Source organism: Mauremys mutica, chromosome 2 (assembly GCF_020497125.1).
Source record: "Mauremys mutica isolate MM-2020 ecotype Southern chromosome 2, ASM2049712v1, whole genome shotgun sequence".
Taxonomy (NCBI): Eukaryota; Metazoa; Chordata; order Testudines; family Geoemydidae; genus Mauremys; species Mauremys mutica.
Genome location: NC_059073.1, coordinates 267,979,339 through 267,995,277, shown reverse-complemented (window position 1 = coordinate 267,995,277; position 15,939 = coordinate 267,979,339). Strand labels below are relative to the sequence as shown.

The following is a 15,939-nucleotide window of genomic DNA, read 5'->3' as shown; positions in this document are numbered from 1 at the left end:
TTGTAGTTCTCTTTAATACAGTGTGGTTTGTGAAGGATGACTTTGGTCTTCAGCCTGAATTGATGCTTGAAGCATATCCCAAGTTAATTTTTGCCTTCAATGGCCTAAATGGGAGAAAAAAAATCTCTTGTATATTTTCCAGCCACCTAACATCATTACTGCAACATAACAAAAATCAGATGTTTCATTTGTAGCATGGACTTGAATTTTAATTGGACAACATTTGCATCTGTTCTAAACACTAGTAATTAGGTATATCTTAATTGTAGAATCACTGTGCTGCACAAAAGGGAAACAACTTTCTTCATGTCATATCTTTTTAAAAACCTGGAAATCTGCTTATTTTAGTGTGTCACGGGGGAAAAATGCATCCTAGTTCATTAGGTAGAAGAGGCTATCGTGCAGACTCAGAAGTTAATTGCAGGCAAAGTACTGTGGAAGCTTGATAGAAAAATATTTATTGCAGAACAGCAATGGAAAGGAAGCAATATTATCTCTCTAGAATATGCAAAATAAATAGTAAAGGGGGATTCATTGTTATGACAAGTTGTTTAGCAACTCAGCATAATACAGTACCCTTGATACAGTCTCAGGATTAATTTAGTGTGTGATTATTTTGAATATGAACAGCCATAGGTCAAAATCCATTCATCTTTAAAATACTAGCGAAGTAAAGTAAATAAATATACGACTGCAAGGTGTATCAGATTTTAAATTTATTTTGTACTGCTTGTTTTTAAATGTGGTCCTCTGTGTCCAGATCTAAACTTTTTATAATCATTAAATACATCCCTATGTTCCAGTTGTAGCAGTAAACACAGTGACCTCAAAAGCACTAATACTAGTAATGTAGACATATTTGAGAAGGTTTCAGTCTTATCTTCTCAGTTACAATTGCCTGAATATTGGAAGTGCACCTACAGTGGAAAATTTGTCAGGCCCGGCCAACCCCTAAAACTTAAGTCAACCTAGCTATGTTGCTCAGGGCTGTGAAAAAATTTGCACCCAGTGCAAAGTAGTGAACTCAACCTAATCCCCACTGTAGTTGCAGCTAGGTTGATGGAAGAATTATTTCATTGACCCTTGATACTGCCTCTCGGAGAGGTCGATTACCTACATCAATGGAAAACCCCCTTCTGTCCATGTAACATGCATCTACGCTACAGGCCTATAGAGGCACAACTGCAGCGTCGTAGCTGTGTTGCTGTAGCTGCTGTAGTGTAGATTAGCTGCTTTACTCCAGGCATCCACAATAGAAGAACTAACAGCATGAGGCAGTTAGATCTTTCACCTTTCAGTTGCTTGGGATTCAAAATTATAATCAATGTGGTTTAGAAATAAATGTCTATACCCACATTTGCCTGGCCTGAAATATTACTTTCAGAATATATTTGTCTAAGGCTGGTGGATTGATGGGGTATTCTAGGAGATCTAGAATGCTTACTGGACAAGTATTGCCTGAGTCAGATGGCTAAATCCATCGATTGTGGTCCTAGAGAAGAATAACAAACTGCTCAGGCATGTCTCAGATACTTCAGCAGCTGATGATGGTGAGCCAAAAAATGTGTCTGTAACTTTGTGCGTTTCATTTTCACTGGACCACTGGAAGCTTTTCCAGTTTTAGAATGGAGAATCATTTAGAAATATGGCTACCACTATATTTTTTTTGTCACTTTTCTCTTCAGGCTTTCTGGAATATGTGTTCCAAATTATATATAGTCTCTCTGTGGGTCCAGGTTGAAACAGTTCATAATGTACACTTAGAAGGTCTTGTTCCAGATGACGTAACCTGCCCCTCTAGAGTCTTTACCTCAACCAATGGAACTTCTTTGAGGAGTAAAACTGTAACTTTTTAAAAATAAACTGCTAAAGGAGATGAGTTATTTCATCAAATTCACTGTGATATTTTGTTGCTGAAGAAAAAAAGGCTAAAGGCTTGTATTAAAGGTCAACTCTCCTAAATGACTTTTTTTGCAGTGTGGTAGTTGTGTTAGTCCCAGGATATGAGAGAGACAAGGTAGATTAAATAATTTCTTTTATTGGGCCAGCTTTTGTTGGTGAAGGTACAAGCTTTTGAGCTACACAGGTCGGGGGAAGCTCTCCTCACTATAGAATCTAAGCACCAACACAAATAGCCAGTTAGCAGCACTATTGGCTAACTCTGTTTATTGATCAGTACTGTTATTCCACAATGTTCTATGTGCCTCACAGAATATACACACTCATTCTCTTCCCTGTAGAAGTTACAGGGTAAAAAGAGTCATGGAGAGCATAGATGTGGAACTCGCAGAATGAGTAATCAAGGGTTAACAACATAATGTCACATGGTTACTTAGTTGTTATGCACATGTCTTGCTCTAAAACATATTCCACAATATGCTGAAAAACCTCTTTTATTTATTTGTTCCTGTCCCACCAATAATTTTTTCTTACTCTTTCAGTGGAGGAAGACACAGAGGAGAGTTCAAGATCAGGCAGAGAATCTGTGTCCACAGCAAGTGACCAGCCATCCCACTCATTAGAGAGACAGATGAATGGAAGCCAAGATAAAGGGGACAGAAAAAAGGCTGGAAAGGACAAGAAGAAAGACCGTGATAAAGAGAAGGATAAAATTAAGGCAAAGAAAGGAATGCTCAAAGGCTTAGGAGACATGTTCAGGTAGGTGCTATGCAATCGAAGATTATGAGAATGTATAACAAAATGGAGCTTCATATTTTGTAGTCTACTAATGCTCAAAGGCCCCAGTTGGGAACAAGGCCTCTTTGTGCTAGCCCTTCTGCAAATATATATTTCACTACAAGCTCCCAGCTACCAAGGATTTGAACATACCTTTAAAACACCATGTTGTGAACTTCTGTGATTCTATGCTAAGGGCTGGTCTACACCGGGGGTGGGGATCGATCTAAGATACGCAACTTTAGCTATGTGAATAGCGTAGCTGAAGTCAAAGTATCTTAGATCGATTTACCTCGGGTTGTCACGGCACAGGATCGACGTCCGCGGCTCCCCGTGTCGACTCCGCTACTGCCGCTCGCTCCGGTGGAGTTCCGGAGTCGATGGGAGCGCGTTTGGGGATAGATATATCATGTCTAGATGAGACGCGATATATCGATCCCCGAAAAATTGATCGCTACCCGCTGATACGGCGGGTAGTCTGGACGGAGCCTAAACTTCCTCAGGAGGCAGTGAAGAATTTTGCAGTCTGAAGGAGGGACAGCTAAGGCATCATTAAGCCACCTTTGTGACCTTCTTATCAAGGGCCTTTCTGGGAGCTGGAGTGGTCCCAATCATAACTTGAGAGAAACTTGTGGGCCTGTCTAAGGCTGCTCTATGGACCACAGTGCTGTGCACTTCACACCCATACTGCCTCCAGCATGAAGGCATACTCCCTATGCCAGGACTTGCAAGTGGATCCTTGGAAGACAGCAAGGGTGGTGATCCACTTCAGTTTGTGTGTTGGGAGAATTCTCTCCCAACTGGAATTCGGGCTTTGAGAGCTGTTTTATGCCACTCTGGTCCTTCCACTTGTTGTAAAGGGGCCAGAGCAGAGGTGAGGATCCCACCTGCTGTCTCCATCTAGATATGACAGTTGTCCAAAGAAGATTGCATCACAGTGTGGGAGACAGATTTAAGTATGGGTTTAGTAACTTTAGTTCCCATAAGTGGTCAGGGGAAAAAGTAAGCAAAACCTTTCATCTAGCTAGCAAGGATAAATAAAGTTCCATGCCAAAGGTAGTGTCTGTCTTTTTGTGTGTGTGCAAAAGTTCATTACTTAAATGTAATTAGAAGTTGAGTTACTGGTATCATTCTTATGGTTCATTAATAATAATTCACCATGAAAAGGTACAGCACTTCAATTAAGCTCAGTCAAAATTTAGTACCTGTAACATTTCTGATTCTATGAGGAATTCATTAAAGGTAGGTTCTCTGTATAGCTTGACAGTTGTTTTATGTCTCTGAATTATACTGCAGGATTAGTTAGCTTGTCATTTTTTTTTTAAAGAAAGCTAAATTATAAGATCAATTTGTTTTGAAGTTGCATGTATTTATCTTAGGGGGAAGTAAGGCTTTGTAGTTAACGCATGAGAAGTGGGAAATCAAGCAATCCGGGTTCTGTCCTCAACTTTGCCACAGACTCCATCTATGACCTTGGTCCTGATTTTCAGAGGTGCCAAGCATCCACTCCTGTTGAGATCAGTCAGTGCTACAACACATACCTCTCAATTTGCCAATGCCCAAGTTTGGTATACAGCGTGTGATAAAGGATCAGAATGAGGAGTACACACAAATTAGTCATGCAGGAAACTTTGTTTCTTTAGTGTCAGTAACTCTTTCTACAGCCACAGTTTTGTGATTCTTCATTTCTGATGTTAAATCACTTTCAGTAACAGACTTGTGTGGAATGTATATAACTTGGGGAGTAAAATGAGTGATGTCCCTTGAAATGAGGGATTTTTATAAGGTATGGGTCAACTTAGACACTCTTGCTTTGTTCTTGAGTTTTACTCCTCTGTAAAATGATGGTTCAAATATCCACTTCATGGGGATTCTGCGAGGCTAGTGGCTCAATCTTGCAAGGCAAAACATATAGGTAGACCACCTGCGTGCACCATCGAGGTAGTGGAGCTCCATGTGAGCTCAGGGGTCCTTTCATATGTTGTAACTTGCGGAATGCATAGAGATTCATAAAGATATTATGTTTCTGCATCACTTGGAGGTCTCCAAATGGAAATTGCTGTAGAAGAGGGAACGCTTTCTGATAGAAATTTTTATATGACATCAACAACTAAATATAAAATCAACTTGATTGTGTCATATACATTAAGCATCTCACCGGGACATCTTTAATTTGGAAAACAACAGTAATTTGGCTCTTCAAAAAGGATCATGATCCTCTTGTCTTTCAGTGTTCATTTAAGTAATTATCTCTCGTAGTCTTGCAGTGCTTAGATTTGCTTTGTTAATTCATTCTCCATAATTTTCTGAGTGATGAAATGTGTTGCATTTTGTAAGGTAACAGTTGCCACTTTTTTATTAATATATGGAGACATATACCTATCTCATAGAGCTGGAAGGCACCCTGAAAGGTCATTGAGTCCAGCCCCCGCCTTCACTAGCAGGACACCAAGTACTGATTTTGCCCCAGATTCCTAGCTGGCCCCCTTAAGGATTGAACTCACAACGCTGGGTTTAACAGGCAAATGCTCAAACCACTGAGCTATCCCTCCCCAATTCTGCCTGTCACATGCATTGTATTTCTACACATCTGATGCAGTTGATAGTTTGGTAACTTGTGAAAGAGCATACATATGGTAAATAGAAAACCAATAACAATGATACCAATGGTACCAATAACATTTAATATTTAAGCCATAATTAAAATATAGTTAGGTGTTTTGGTGCCTCACAAAATTCTTAGTATTTCTCCATCTCTTTCCTCCCCTTCCTCTTTTGCTTCTTTTCAATGCACTTAACTTATCTTAAGATAATCTTTCTTCATTACATTGCATGGACAAGAACACTTATGGGATGGAATTACTGTAACTGACACTTTATTTCAGTGTCTGTATTTAGCCAAGGGGCTTTTTATTGCCTATATGCAAACTGACAGCTCATAAACTGGCGCCTACATAATGCACAAAAATAAGTCTGCTTCTCTTCAATTAAAATCTCAGGATTTGGTACTGGGATCTTCGTTAAATTGTAGTGTAAAATGCAAACTCCCACTAGAGACCATAGGTTACATTTCTCCCTCTTCAGCACAGAATCATTATTTCCAAAAATTCCCCTTAAGATCCTTACTGCAAGTTTGAAGTAATAAATAAACCTTTTAAACACTTACATTATTTTGCCACTTTTATGAAATAGAAGAAATAAATTTGGTACAACTCCGAATGACTATATCAGGATTAGAAATTAAGCGTCCAATTCTACAACCCCTTCATATGCAGAATTCCCATTGATTTCAAAGGAGTTCTGTTCACGGAGAGCTTGAAGGATCAGGCCTGGGTATTCCAATGATCACTCATTCTAACGTGTGTATTTCTGTGATATACATATTTTGGGGGGGGCGGTGAAGAGAATAGTGTAAGTAACTTGTTCAATTGAAAAGGTGATTCGGTTCAAAATTATTCCTTTACACCAAAGCTCATATTTAAATACAGGATACTAATATACACGTGGAACTGTGTTCAGTGAAAAGGCCTTTGTTGCCGTGGTAACTTATGCAAAATATTGAAGAATCAGCTTCTGGGGCCTGGTATACAAGCTGGAAGTATAGTTTTTGCTAAATTCAGATGTTGTTTTGCTGGCTTTTATGTTTCACTATTAGGAATGCCCAGAAGATTGTACACTATTCTATTCTGTACAAGTTCATCACCGAGGTATCTGAGTACCTCCAATACACATTTAGCAATGTGACTAGCTTCTGCTGTGTGCAATTACTTCTGGGGAGAGGACTGGAAAAGGAAAATTGCATATGGATTTTCTCCCTAATATCCAGTGTGCTTTTATTTGTGAAAGTGAGATAGGCTATGTTTGCTCTGCCCTTGGAGTGCAAAGCAGTGAGTACTGTGATTGTTCTTAGCTCCTGTGTTACAAGTTATGGCCATAGTATCACCCGTGCAGTTTTGCCATAGTAAATGTAGCCACTTAGAAGACCCTGCTTCTCCCCTGGGCATCAAGTTGAATGTAGTTTCCATAAAGGTGGTGAGCTGTGTTAGTCAGGACCAGGTACACTAACATCCAGCTCAACGTGTTTCCCTGGGCAGGATCTTGAGCTTGGTTCTGTAATACAGTGGCATCACAGCTTAAAAGGTGGCTTAGTACAAACTCAAACTGGGTGACTCTCTTTTAAGCCATGGTGAGTTCTTTAATATGATTTATGGGCCTCATCTTTTCCCAAGGGAGTTGATGGCCAAGCACCCATTGGTTTTCATGGTAGCAGGATTGGGCCTAGCAAGTGGACAGGGACAACTGTTCAGTCTCAGGAAAGGAGACCAGATCTTCAGGTTTCATGATGCGGGTAAAGAGAACAGATAAAATGTTATTATACCTAGGCCAATTGAGCAAAAATGAAATAAAAGCATTCCACATTAGGACACAGAAGCTGATTTTTCCAGCCTTCAGCGGTTCTTGAAGCAGTGAAGCTGCTGTTTCCAATCACATCTGGTTGCAAATATAAATTAAGGGGAGAGGGAGCCTGAATCAAATGCATGATAAGAGAAATGGTCTGAATGTAAATAGGCATCAGCATTTATAGGTATGAAAACGGGTTTGGAGCTGGCCAAAAAAGGTAAGTGGGCATCTGTGTGAGACATGCAAAAAAGTATTTGTTTTTTGGAAGCTGTTCATGAAATGAATATTATTTAACTATGAAACGGGTAGATAAAGATATTATGATATAAATTAATTATACTTGCCTGTGTTCGAACTAAGGCCCCAATCAAGTGAGCATACACCTTTACAACTTTAAGCACGTGGATTAGTCCATTGAAGTCAATGGGAGAGCACCATCTGTTTAAAGGGCATAAGTGTTAGCAGGAATGGGGACACAATTTCAAGATTTCGCCTATGGTGTTTATGAAAACGTAAAGCTCTGACCATACAATGCCAGGCCTTCATCTCATCTCTCGACTATTGTAGAGCACAGATGGGTAAACTGTCACATTGGAAAGCCAATGCAAATGCAATATTCCCATATTACCATTAGAATCTAATCCTACAATTACATTTAAAATGATTACTGGGAGCCTTACAGTGTTGTTTCATCCCGTTCTGCAAGAGGAAATAGATAATTTAGTTTGAAACCTTGTTTAGCTGAAATCAGATATAGTATTGTCTTTTTTACACAGCCGTTTCCAGAGTGCACTGAACATGTCCAGATTCATAAATATATTATTGGTAGCTTTGAATTACACATTTCAACCACATTAGCCATCTGAGACCTCTGACTGGGCATTTGGGAGAATAACATACACAGATTACTATTGTCTGTTACACAGCTTCCTGATTGAGCTGCCTACATCATGTTTTTCATTTAGTTTTCCTTGTCATGGTGTCTGAGAAGAGACGAAAAGCAAATCATAAGTATTTTTTCTTGCAATAGGTTTGAAGACGACTTTGAAAAGAGCATTTTCTGAAGGTGTAGGGTTAAATAAGTCCTTATATAAGTGTTTCAGTTAAAATTTCAGTCATTTCAAATATTTAATAATTAACCTCCATATTTTCAAACTTAATATTTTCTTTCTTTTTTCAATCTTTACCAACCATCGCCAGACCTTTAAAGGTGAACATATACGGCAGAAGTGCCTAATGCTCTACAATAGTATTGAAACACGGACAAATCAGAATAACTGGAAAGCACCCCAACCTTCGTAGAGATTTAAAAAAAAAAGTGATCTGATCTAAAACATCCAATAACTTAAAAAAGAGGCAATAAGGCTCACTGAATAATAATGCCTTGTAGCAAGAGGTAAAGCTTGCCAAACCAAGGCTCTGGTAAACAATTAAGGGGAAGCAAGTTCCAGTGGTTGGAATTTGTCAGCCAAGAACACTTTCTGTCCCTGCTCGCTAAAGGCTGTGTTCCCAGCAGAAGCTCCAGAGAGCTCATGTCTCATAGCAGGACACTTCAGGCCATGAAGATTGTCACTGGCACCTTGAACTCCACCTGAAGCAGTATTAGTATCCAGTTGGGAGCATGGTGCGCAGGCACCTACCCCACCGAAACGTTTGACTGGTCTGTTCTGCACCATTTGGAATTTTCAGGAGCTTGACAAAGGCCGCTCTATATCTAGCTCATTACCGTTATCCAGCTTGGTTGTAGCAAACTGTGCATAACTGTAGCAAGGTCCACATCTAGTCAGCCACAGATAGAAAAATGTATTATGGAGCATTGCTGCTATCAGCATGTCCAAAACCTGTCAGGAATCTAGTAGAACCCTAACTGAATTACACAGGGTAAGGGTTGCACTATATTTCTCCCATTTATGATAGAGGAGGCACAATCCTCTTCTGTTATGCTGGGGGAATCCTATTCATGACCCACCAGCTTGTCTAGGTTCCGTCTTGTCCAGATTGCTCTGATCCTGGTTCAGATTTCTGTTAGGTACTGAGAGAACACAGAAGCATCAGTCTTCAAAAGAAATCAGCCATAGAGCAAATGTTACCCTGATATAGATTATTACCCAGAACTTTTATTTTGATAACTCTCATTCAGAGAATTTTCTTATTCTTCAATTCCTACTTTATAATTAAAAGTAAATATGGACATAAAGAGAGAAGGTTTAATAAAGCTAACGAAAAGCCTGGCATGAAAATATTTATGTTCTTATTAGACAAAGAAAACAATACCCCCTCCAGCTCTCCTCTTCCCTTACTTTTCATAGTCTCATTTCTTTTCCTTCTCTCCACTCCCTCTTGGCAATTATAATCAGTTGTTTTGTGGAAAATAGACCTTAACATAATGGTGTTTCATTGCTTGCTTCTGAAAACATCAGGCGTTATAGTTATTTATGACTGAGATCTAATTGGTGCATATGTGTGTGGTTTAATGTAGCAAATTTCTCATTGCTAACTGAACAACCTCACATAATCTGGCAGTGATTTAAAGAATGCAGTTACAGTAAGTGAGTAGTAAACGCTATCCCTTTTTAAATGACATACAAAAAGTACTGGTGTGTAATTGTGAAAGATGGATATAAAATGAGAGATTAACATAATCTTATGTGGCTTTCTAGTTTGTCATTCTGACAGTAAACAGTGGTTTTGCTCTATGGATTCTTACCACTTGATTTTTCCCAAGTAAATCTTGAACTTGTAAATCTGATGTGGGTATAGTGTATTTTTTTTAATTTGAGTAGAATCAGGGTTTCTGTTTCTAACACACACAGAAATAGGTGTCTGACCTGTTACCAAAGACAAGTCCATAGTAGCTGATAACATATTCTCTCAGTATTCTTCCTTTGCTTGTCAGTGAGTTTAAATAGAGAACCTCTGACATCTACAACACAGTATCTGACTGCAAAGCAAGCAAAAGGAGGCACATAGCATGACAGTTGAGTCTTCTAAGACCCTTTCTGACGTTCCTTAACGTTTCTTTTCCAGATCTGCAGTGTGAATATAGAATGGAAGTGTCAAGGATGACACCTACTTTATAATCTCTGTAAAGCAAACCTTTTCGTAAAATAATTTGTTGACAGTTTAGATATTCTAAGTCAATTTCAATTCTAGTCTATATAGAAAATGGGAATTTTTTCTGCAATTGATGTGAAAATTGAAGGCTATGGACTATTCAGTCCCTAACAAAGTATGGTAAATAAATACTGTCTTCAGTAGTGAAGGATCTGTTAATGACATTCATTGCAATGTGTGCTGGAAACATTTCTTTTGAGAGTTAATTTGCAACTGATAGTGGCTGGATATCTGTAATATTGGCATAATAGTTCAGAGATGCTTTGATTCTATATTTTGTTTTTAAAGCTGTAGTCTTTCTTTAAAATTCTGGTTGAAAATAGGTTTAAGAATGTTTTGTATTTGTTAAAAGAAAATGAATGTAAAATTGTATTTAAAAAATGGAATAGACTGAGTCAGATGACTGTTGAACTACTTAGGTTGACATTTGCTTGAGTGATCAATTTCTAAGGAATAGAGTTTTAACTTAATATTGCATTTCACTTCTTATGAGCATTGATCTGTATTCATAGTGTGTTGGAATGCTAATGCCTCCTGTTAGTACTTCCTTGTGTTATGTTAGAGAATAAAATCATTACATTTGTAGTAAACACTTGTTTGCACAGGAAATACCTATGTGGATTAGCCTGAGGTAATGAACAAAATGATTCCTGTAGATCAGTAGTGCACAATTAAAAAGACTGTGTCTATAAATACAGAGCACAATCTGTGAAGCCCTCTAGCCTAGGTGAAATCTACATGAATGAAAGTGTAGAGAAATCAGCTGCTGTACTAGAGAGTAGCAAATGTTGAACCTGTCTTTCAAAAAAGGTGTGAGTGATGATCCTGGGAGTTACAAACCAATGAGCCATACTTCAGGACCAGGTTAATTGGTTGAAATAATTACAGAGTTATAAAACACATCCATGAACATGATACGATAGGGATAAACCAGAAGGATTTCTGTAAAGGAAAATTATTCCTCTCCAGCCAACCCTAATTCTGAGTGTGATCACAAAAACAGTGGATAAAAAAGAACTTACTGATATAATTTATTTGGACTTTCAAAAAGCCTTTGATAAAGGCCCTCCAAGATGCTATTAAGGGAACCAAATAATCATAAATAGTCACAGGAAGAAAGGTAAAGTACTGTCTTGGATTAGAAACTGACTAAAAGACACAAACGAAGAATAGGAGTAAATGATCTATTTTCAAAATGGGAAAAGGTTGTTACTGTAGAGTGGCCCAAAGAGTCATACCAGGGCCAGTGATTGAAATACTCATACACATTGCTGAACAACCACCACTCAGGAAAAAGGCCTAGATGTCTTTGTGAACAACTTAATGTAAACTTCTAGGAATTGAACAGTGGCACTCAAACGAGGAAACAATGGGGCAGACAATAATACTGAAAATATTCTAATGCCATTGTATGTACATGCCCTCACTTTGAATACTGTGTTCAGTTGTGGTTGTCCAACCTGAAAAAATATGTGGCAGACAATGACTAGAGGCATAGAAAGACTTCCATCAGAAGAGATATTTAAATGATTGGGACTTTTTGGAAAACAAACAAATAGGAGGAGAATGATAAAAGTATACAAAATAATGATTAGCATAAAGTACACTTCCTTTTTATTATCCTTTCTCATAATACAGAGCATGGGGATGTCTAAAGGAATTGAAAGGCAACAAATTTAAAACTGATAAAAGGAAATTCTTATTACATCACACAAGTTCCATTGAGGCACCTCTAACCTAAAAAATGTTGTTTGGCTAGTGATCAGTAAAGTAAAAATGAAGTTTCAGTGTTAACTCTGAAATTCCTCATTTTGATCTCAAGGCATAGGACTTAAATAGGACCTTTAACATAATGAGGTCAGTCAGTCACTAAAGGAGAGATTTTATATTCCTTTTTAAAAATAATAAGTTGTTTTACATTCCCTCTTCACGTTTTGTATAATTGTGAGCAGTGGTTCTATAGCATGTATACACTGGAGCTCAGCTAATTCATCTGTCAGCTCAGAAGGGACAACTTGTTAAATAAGGCTTCATTCCAAAATGGTAATGGATTATGTAAAATATCATATGTTAAAATTTCTTTCAAGGATTGTTTAGAGTGGCTCCTGCATCAAGGAGCTTTCCCCTCATCACCAGTGTGAAGAACTGATTGGAATGCACTGCAACAGACCTGACATTATATGTTAGTATAGCTCTTTTTATGGCTTTCAGGTAAGCATGTTTGCAAAGTTGCAGTAAACCTTTTTAATGTGCAACAATGTTTCAGCAGCTAATGTGGTATTCTGTTGCACATTAACTTTTGCTGCTTATGTGCAAATTTACAAAAGATGGGAGTGCAAACAAATGTTACTGTTGTTTGTAAAGTAGACCCTGCTGCAGTGTGTTCACTTGATCAGCAGTTCTTGCAAAGCATGTTTGGGCTAGCTTCTGATATGGGGTGACTGGAAATGATTCTTGAAAGATCACTTCCTCAGAAAAGATCCTTATAGATTCCATATATTCCAGCACCACCTTCAGCATCTTTGTTGCCTCTTAATTTACAGAGCTAGTCAGATTTATTTATTTTTTAATAAATTCATGTTAGGAAGTTAAATACACCTTTAAGTCATGCAGTGGAGAGCAGTGCTACTTGGCCCAGAGACACTATCCATAGATCTACTGAGATTTGTGCTTTTTTAACATATAATCCTGTCATACTATTATAGTGGCTACTATAGAGTCTTTCCATGCTCTGTTGTGAATACATCTTTATGGTTAGTACTTATATACATTATAGTTCCACAATGCTAAATTTATAGGGATATTCCTTGTTAGAATTAGGCACTGTGGTGCCAAAATCCCATTAATAGTTGATAGGATTTAGGGTCCTAAGTGCTAAATCTTTTTTGAAAATGAGATTTAAATGTCACAATGCCTAATATTTTTAAAAAATTGGGCTTTGGTCTTTGTACCTCAGTTTCCCCATCTGTAAAATGGGAATAATCCCTATCCCATTACTGTATTTTATAGTTCTTTCAGATCCTCTGATGGAGGATACTTTTGCAGTGCAAAATATTAATAGGCTAATAACATACAGCATTTACAACTGCTGAATACTTGTGTTAAGTTTTGTTTGTTTTGTGGATTGCCTCGTTTCTAAATGGCTGGAAATATTTGTATATTTGCTTTTTTTAAAAATTATGCTAGGTAGCTAGCACCCAGTAAGAAAACTTCAAATCGGAACCAGAGTTCATGGATCGGCTATATACATTCCATATAAAAGGGTTAATATAAAAACTAGTAAGCCCTAAGCTGCATTAGTATTAATGAACACTGCAATAAAGAACATGAATATAGTACACCTTAGACCAATATCAAGGGCCTCTAGCACATTAGACAGGAGCTATACTAACAGTATTTAGAATGCAAGTTGAATTGCTATTAAACATCTCAACAAGAACATCTAATAAATAAGGCTAAGATTTTGTCATGGATATTTTAAGTAAAAGTCACAGACAGGTTATGGACAAAAAAGAAAAATTCACAGGAAGCCGTGACCTGTCCCTGACTTTTACTAAAAATATACCTGACAAAATGGGGTTCTGTGGATCCCCACACCGCCTGAAGCGAGGCAACTGAGCAGCTGCAGCAGCTGGGGGCCACCTGCAGCTCTGGGGACCCCCTGCTGCCCGTGGGGGCCAGGAGCTGTGGGGTAATCCCGTCGGCGGTAGCTGGGAGCTGTGGGGATTCCCCTGCCATGTGTGTGAGCTGCAGGGCTCCCTGCTGCCCACGGTGTCCAGGAGCTTGGGGGTTCCTCCTCTGCCCATGGGGGCTGGGAGCTTGGGGGTTCCTTTGCCACCGCTGGCAACTGGGGACTCGGGGATTCCCCTGCTGCCTGCAGAGGCCAGGGGCTTGGGGATTCCGGTGCTCAGGGGTCCTCTGCTGGCGGGGGCTCAGGGATTACCCTCCTGGCAGCCAGGGACTCAGGTTCCTGCCGCCGGTGGCTCAGGGCTCCCCCCACCCATGACCCAGGACTCCGGGGTTCTCTGCCAGGGGGATTTGGGGTTTCCCCCACTGTGGCTGGGGGCTCAGGGGTTCTACCACTGGCAGCCTGGGGCTCGGGGGTTGTCTGCTGGCAGGGGCTTGGGGATTCCACCACTGGCAGCCATGAGCTTGGGGGGTACTCTGCCAGTGACTATTTGGGGTTCCCCTGCAACCTGTGGGAGTTGGGGGTTCCCCACCACTTGCAGCGGCCGGGAGCTCTGGGGGCCACCAGAGACTCCGGGGGTACCCCACAGCTCTGTGCCCCCACTGGCAGAGAGGAACCCTGCAGCTCCCGACCACCACAGGCTGAAGTCACAGAGGTCGTTGGAAGTCACGGATTCCATGACTTCCACCATCTCCGTGACTAAATCATAGCCTTACTAATAAATAATTTAAAATATATCCAACTGTTAATGCTTTTTTTCTTTTTAACCTCTAGTGCTTGAAAGTCTTACATTCAGAATACAACTTGGTACTAAAAAGACATTAGTGCTTAGCTGCAGGAAGTCCAGACAAAGAAGCAATTAATGAGTTAAAATATTTATTTTTTCTGATGATACCGTGCAACTAATGATACCTACTGCATTATCTTCAGTAAAATGCAGGAGTCTCCAAAGCAGGATATCTGGATAATAGATCCTGATGATATCAGCGGTACAAAAAAATCGTTACTGGTTCATTTCTCTTTCTTGGCTACAAAAGTATGAAAAGTGCTTTGGTAATATGAAGAGTTTTGCAAATCTTAGTGCCAATTTCATCAGTGTTTCTTTTCTTAAGATTTATTTTTAGGCTGCAAATGTTTCTGTGGGAAGTATGTTTTGAAGTTGAAATAGAGATTTTTTTTTAAACCCTTCATGATGTCGTAGCTCTGCTAATATGTACTGTAACAAGCATAATAGTAGCCCACTCTTGCTAGGCCTAGTACCAGTAGAATACAAATCATAAGAAGGTGTCAGAACCCGAAGAACCGTTGGGCCAGGGAAGGGGTTGTTTTGATTTAGATAATAAATTGTTGTTCCTGGGGCTGTTAGACTATTTGTTAAGAAAAAGCAGTAGGCTTAGCTCCTCTGCTGTGGCTGTGGATCACATGAGAACAGGAGTTAAAAGGTGAATGTATAAATGAGAGCAGCCAGTTGGCTGTTTTAACCAGGTACTCATCTTCATGGTAACTGGCACTGAAATAACTAAATTGCTTGTAATTCACACCTCTGGTTATTTTGGTGGAGGCTTTGTATGGACACTCTTATTTTGAATTGAGTGTTCTATATTAATATCTTATTTCTCTGTTAAATTATATCAAAATAGAACATTCCTCATCTGAAGTAAGTATGCACACATAAATAACGTAAGGCATGATTTACAACTGATTTAGTTATTGCACTTCCAGTTACCACGAAGTCAAATCCTAGCTCTGACTACTAACAGCCTAAGGGGCTGTTAGGGCAGCCAGGTATTTCTAGGGCTCAGAACATCTCTAGCCAATTCCCCCTTCTCCCTGGCCAACCTCCAGCACCTGTAGTGGGGGTGGCACAGGAGCCTGTCTGCCAGCTCTGTCCCACCGGTGATTCCTCCTACAACAAAATGATCCTTCCATCGCTGGCTACATCAGCTTTTGAGATGCTTTGCACCAGTGGTGCTAAAAAAACATTCCTGTAATACAGAATCCAGCTCTTAATCTTTCACACAGATGATATTTCCCACATGAGGTAACATTCAACACTGCAT

The 15,939-nt window shown here is 39.3% G+C and overlaps 1 protein-coding gene across 10 annotated transcripts in view; it reads left to right on the top strand.

The window, feature by feature from the left end:
• PARD3 (par-3 family cell polarity regulator) overlaps positions 1-15,939 on the top strand; it is a 648,875-nt gene that overhangs the window by 473,691 nt on the left and 159,245 nt on the right. For all 10 annotated transcript variants that reach the window (XM_045004634.1, XM_045004629.1, XM_045004631.1 and 7 more), the window contains one exon: positions 2,442-2,658. In XM_045004634.1, the coding sequence (XP_044860569.1) occupies positions 2,442-2,658 (217 nt within the window). The remainder of the gene's footprint in view (positions 1-2,441; positions 2,659-15,939) is intronic.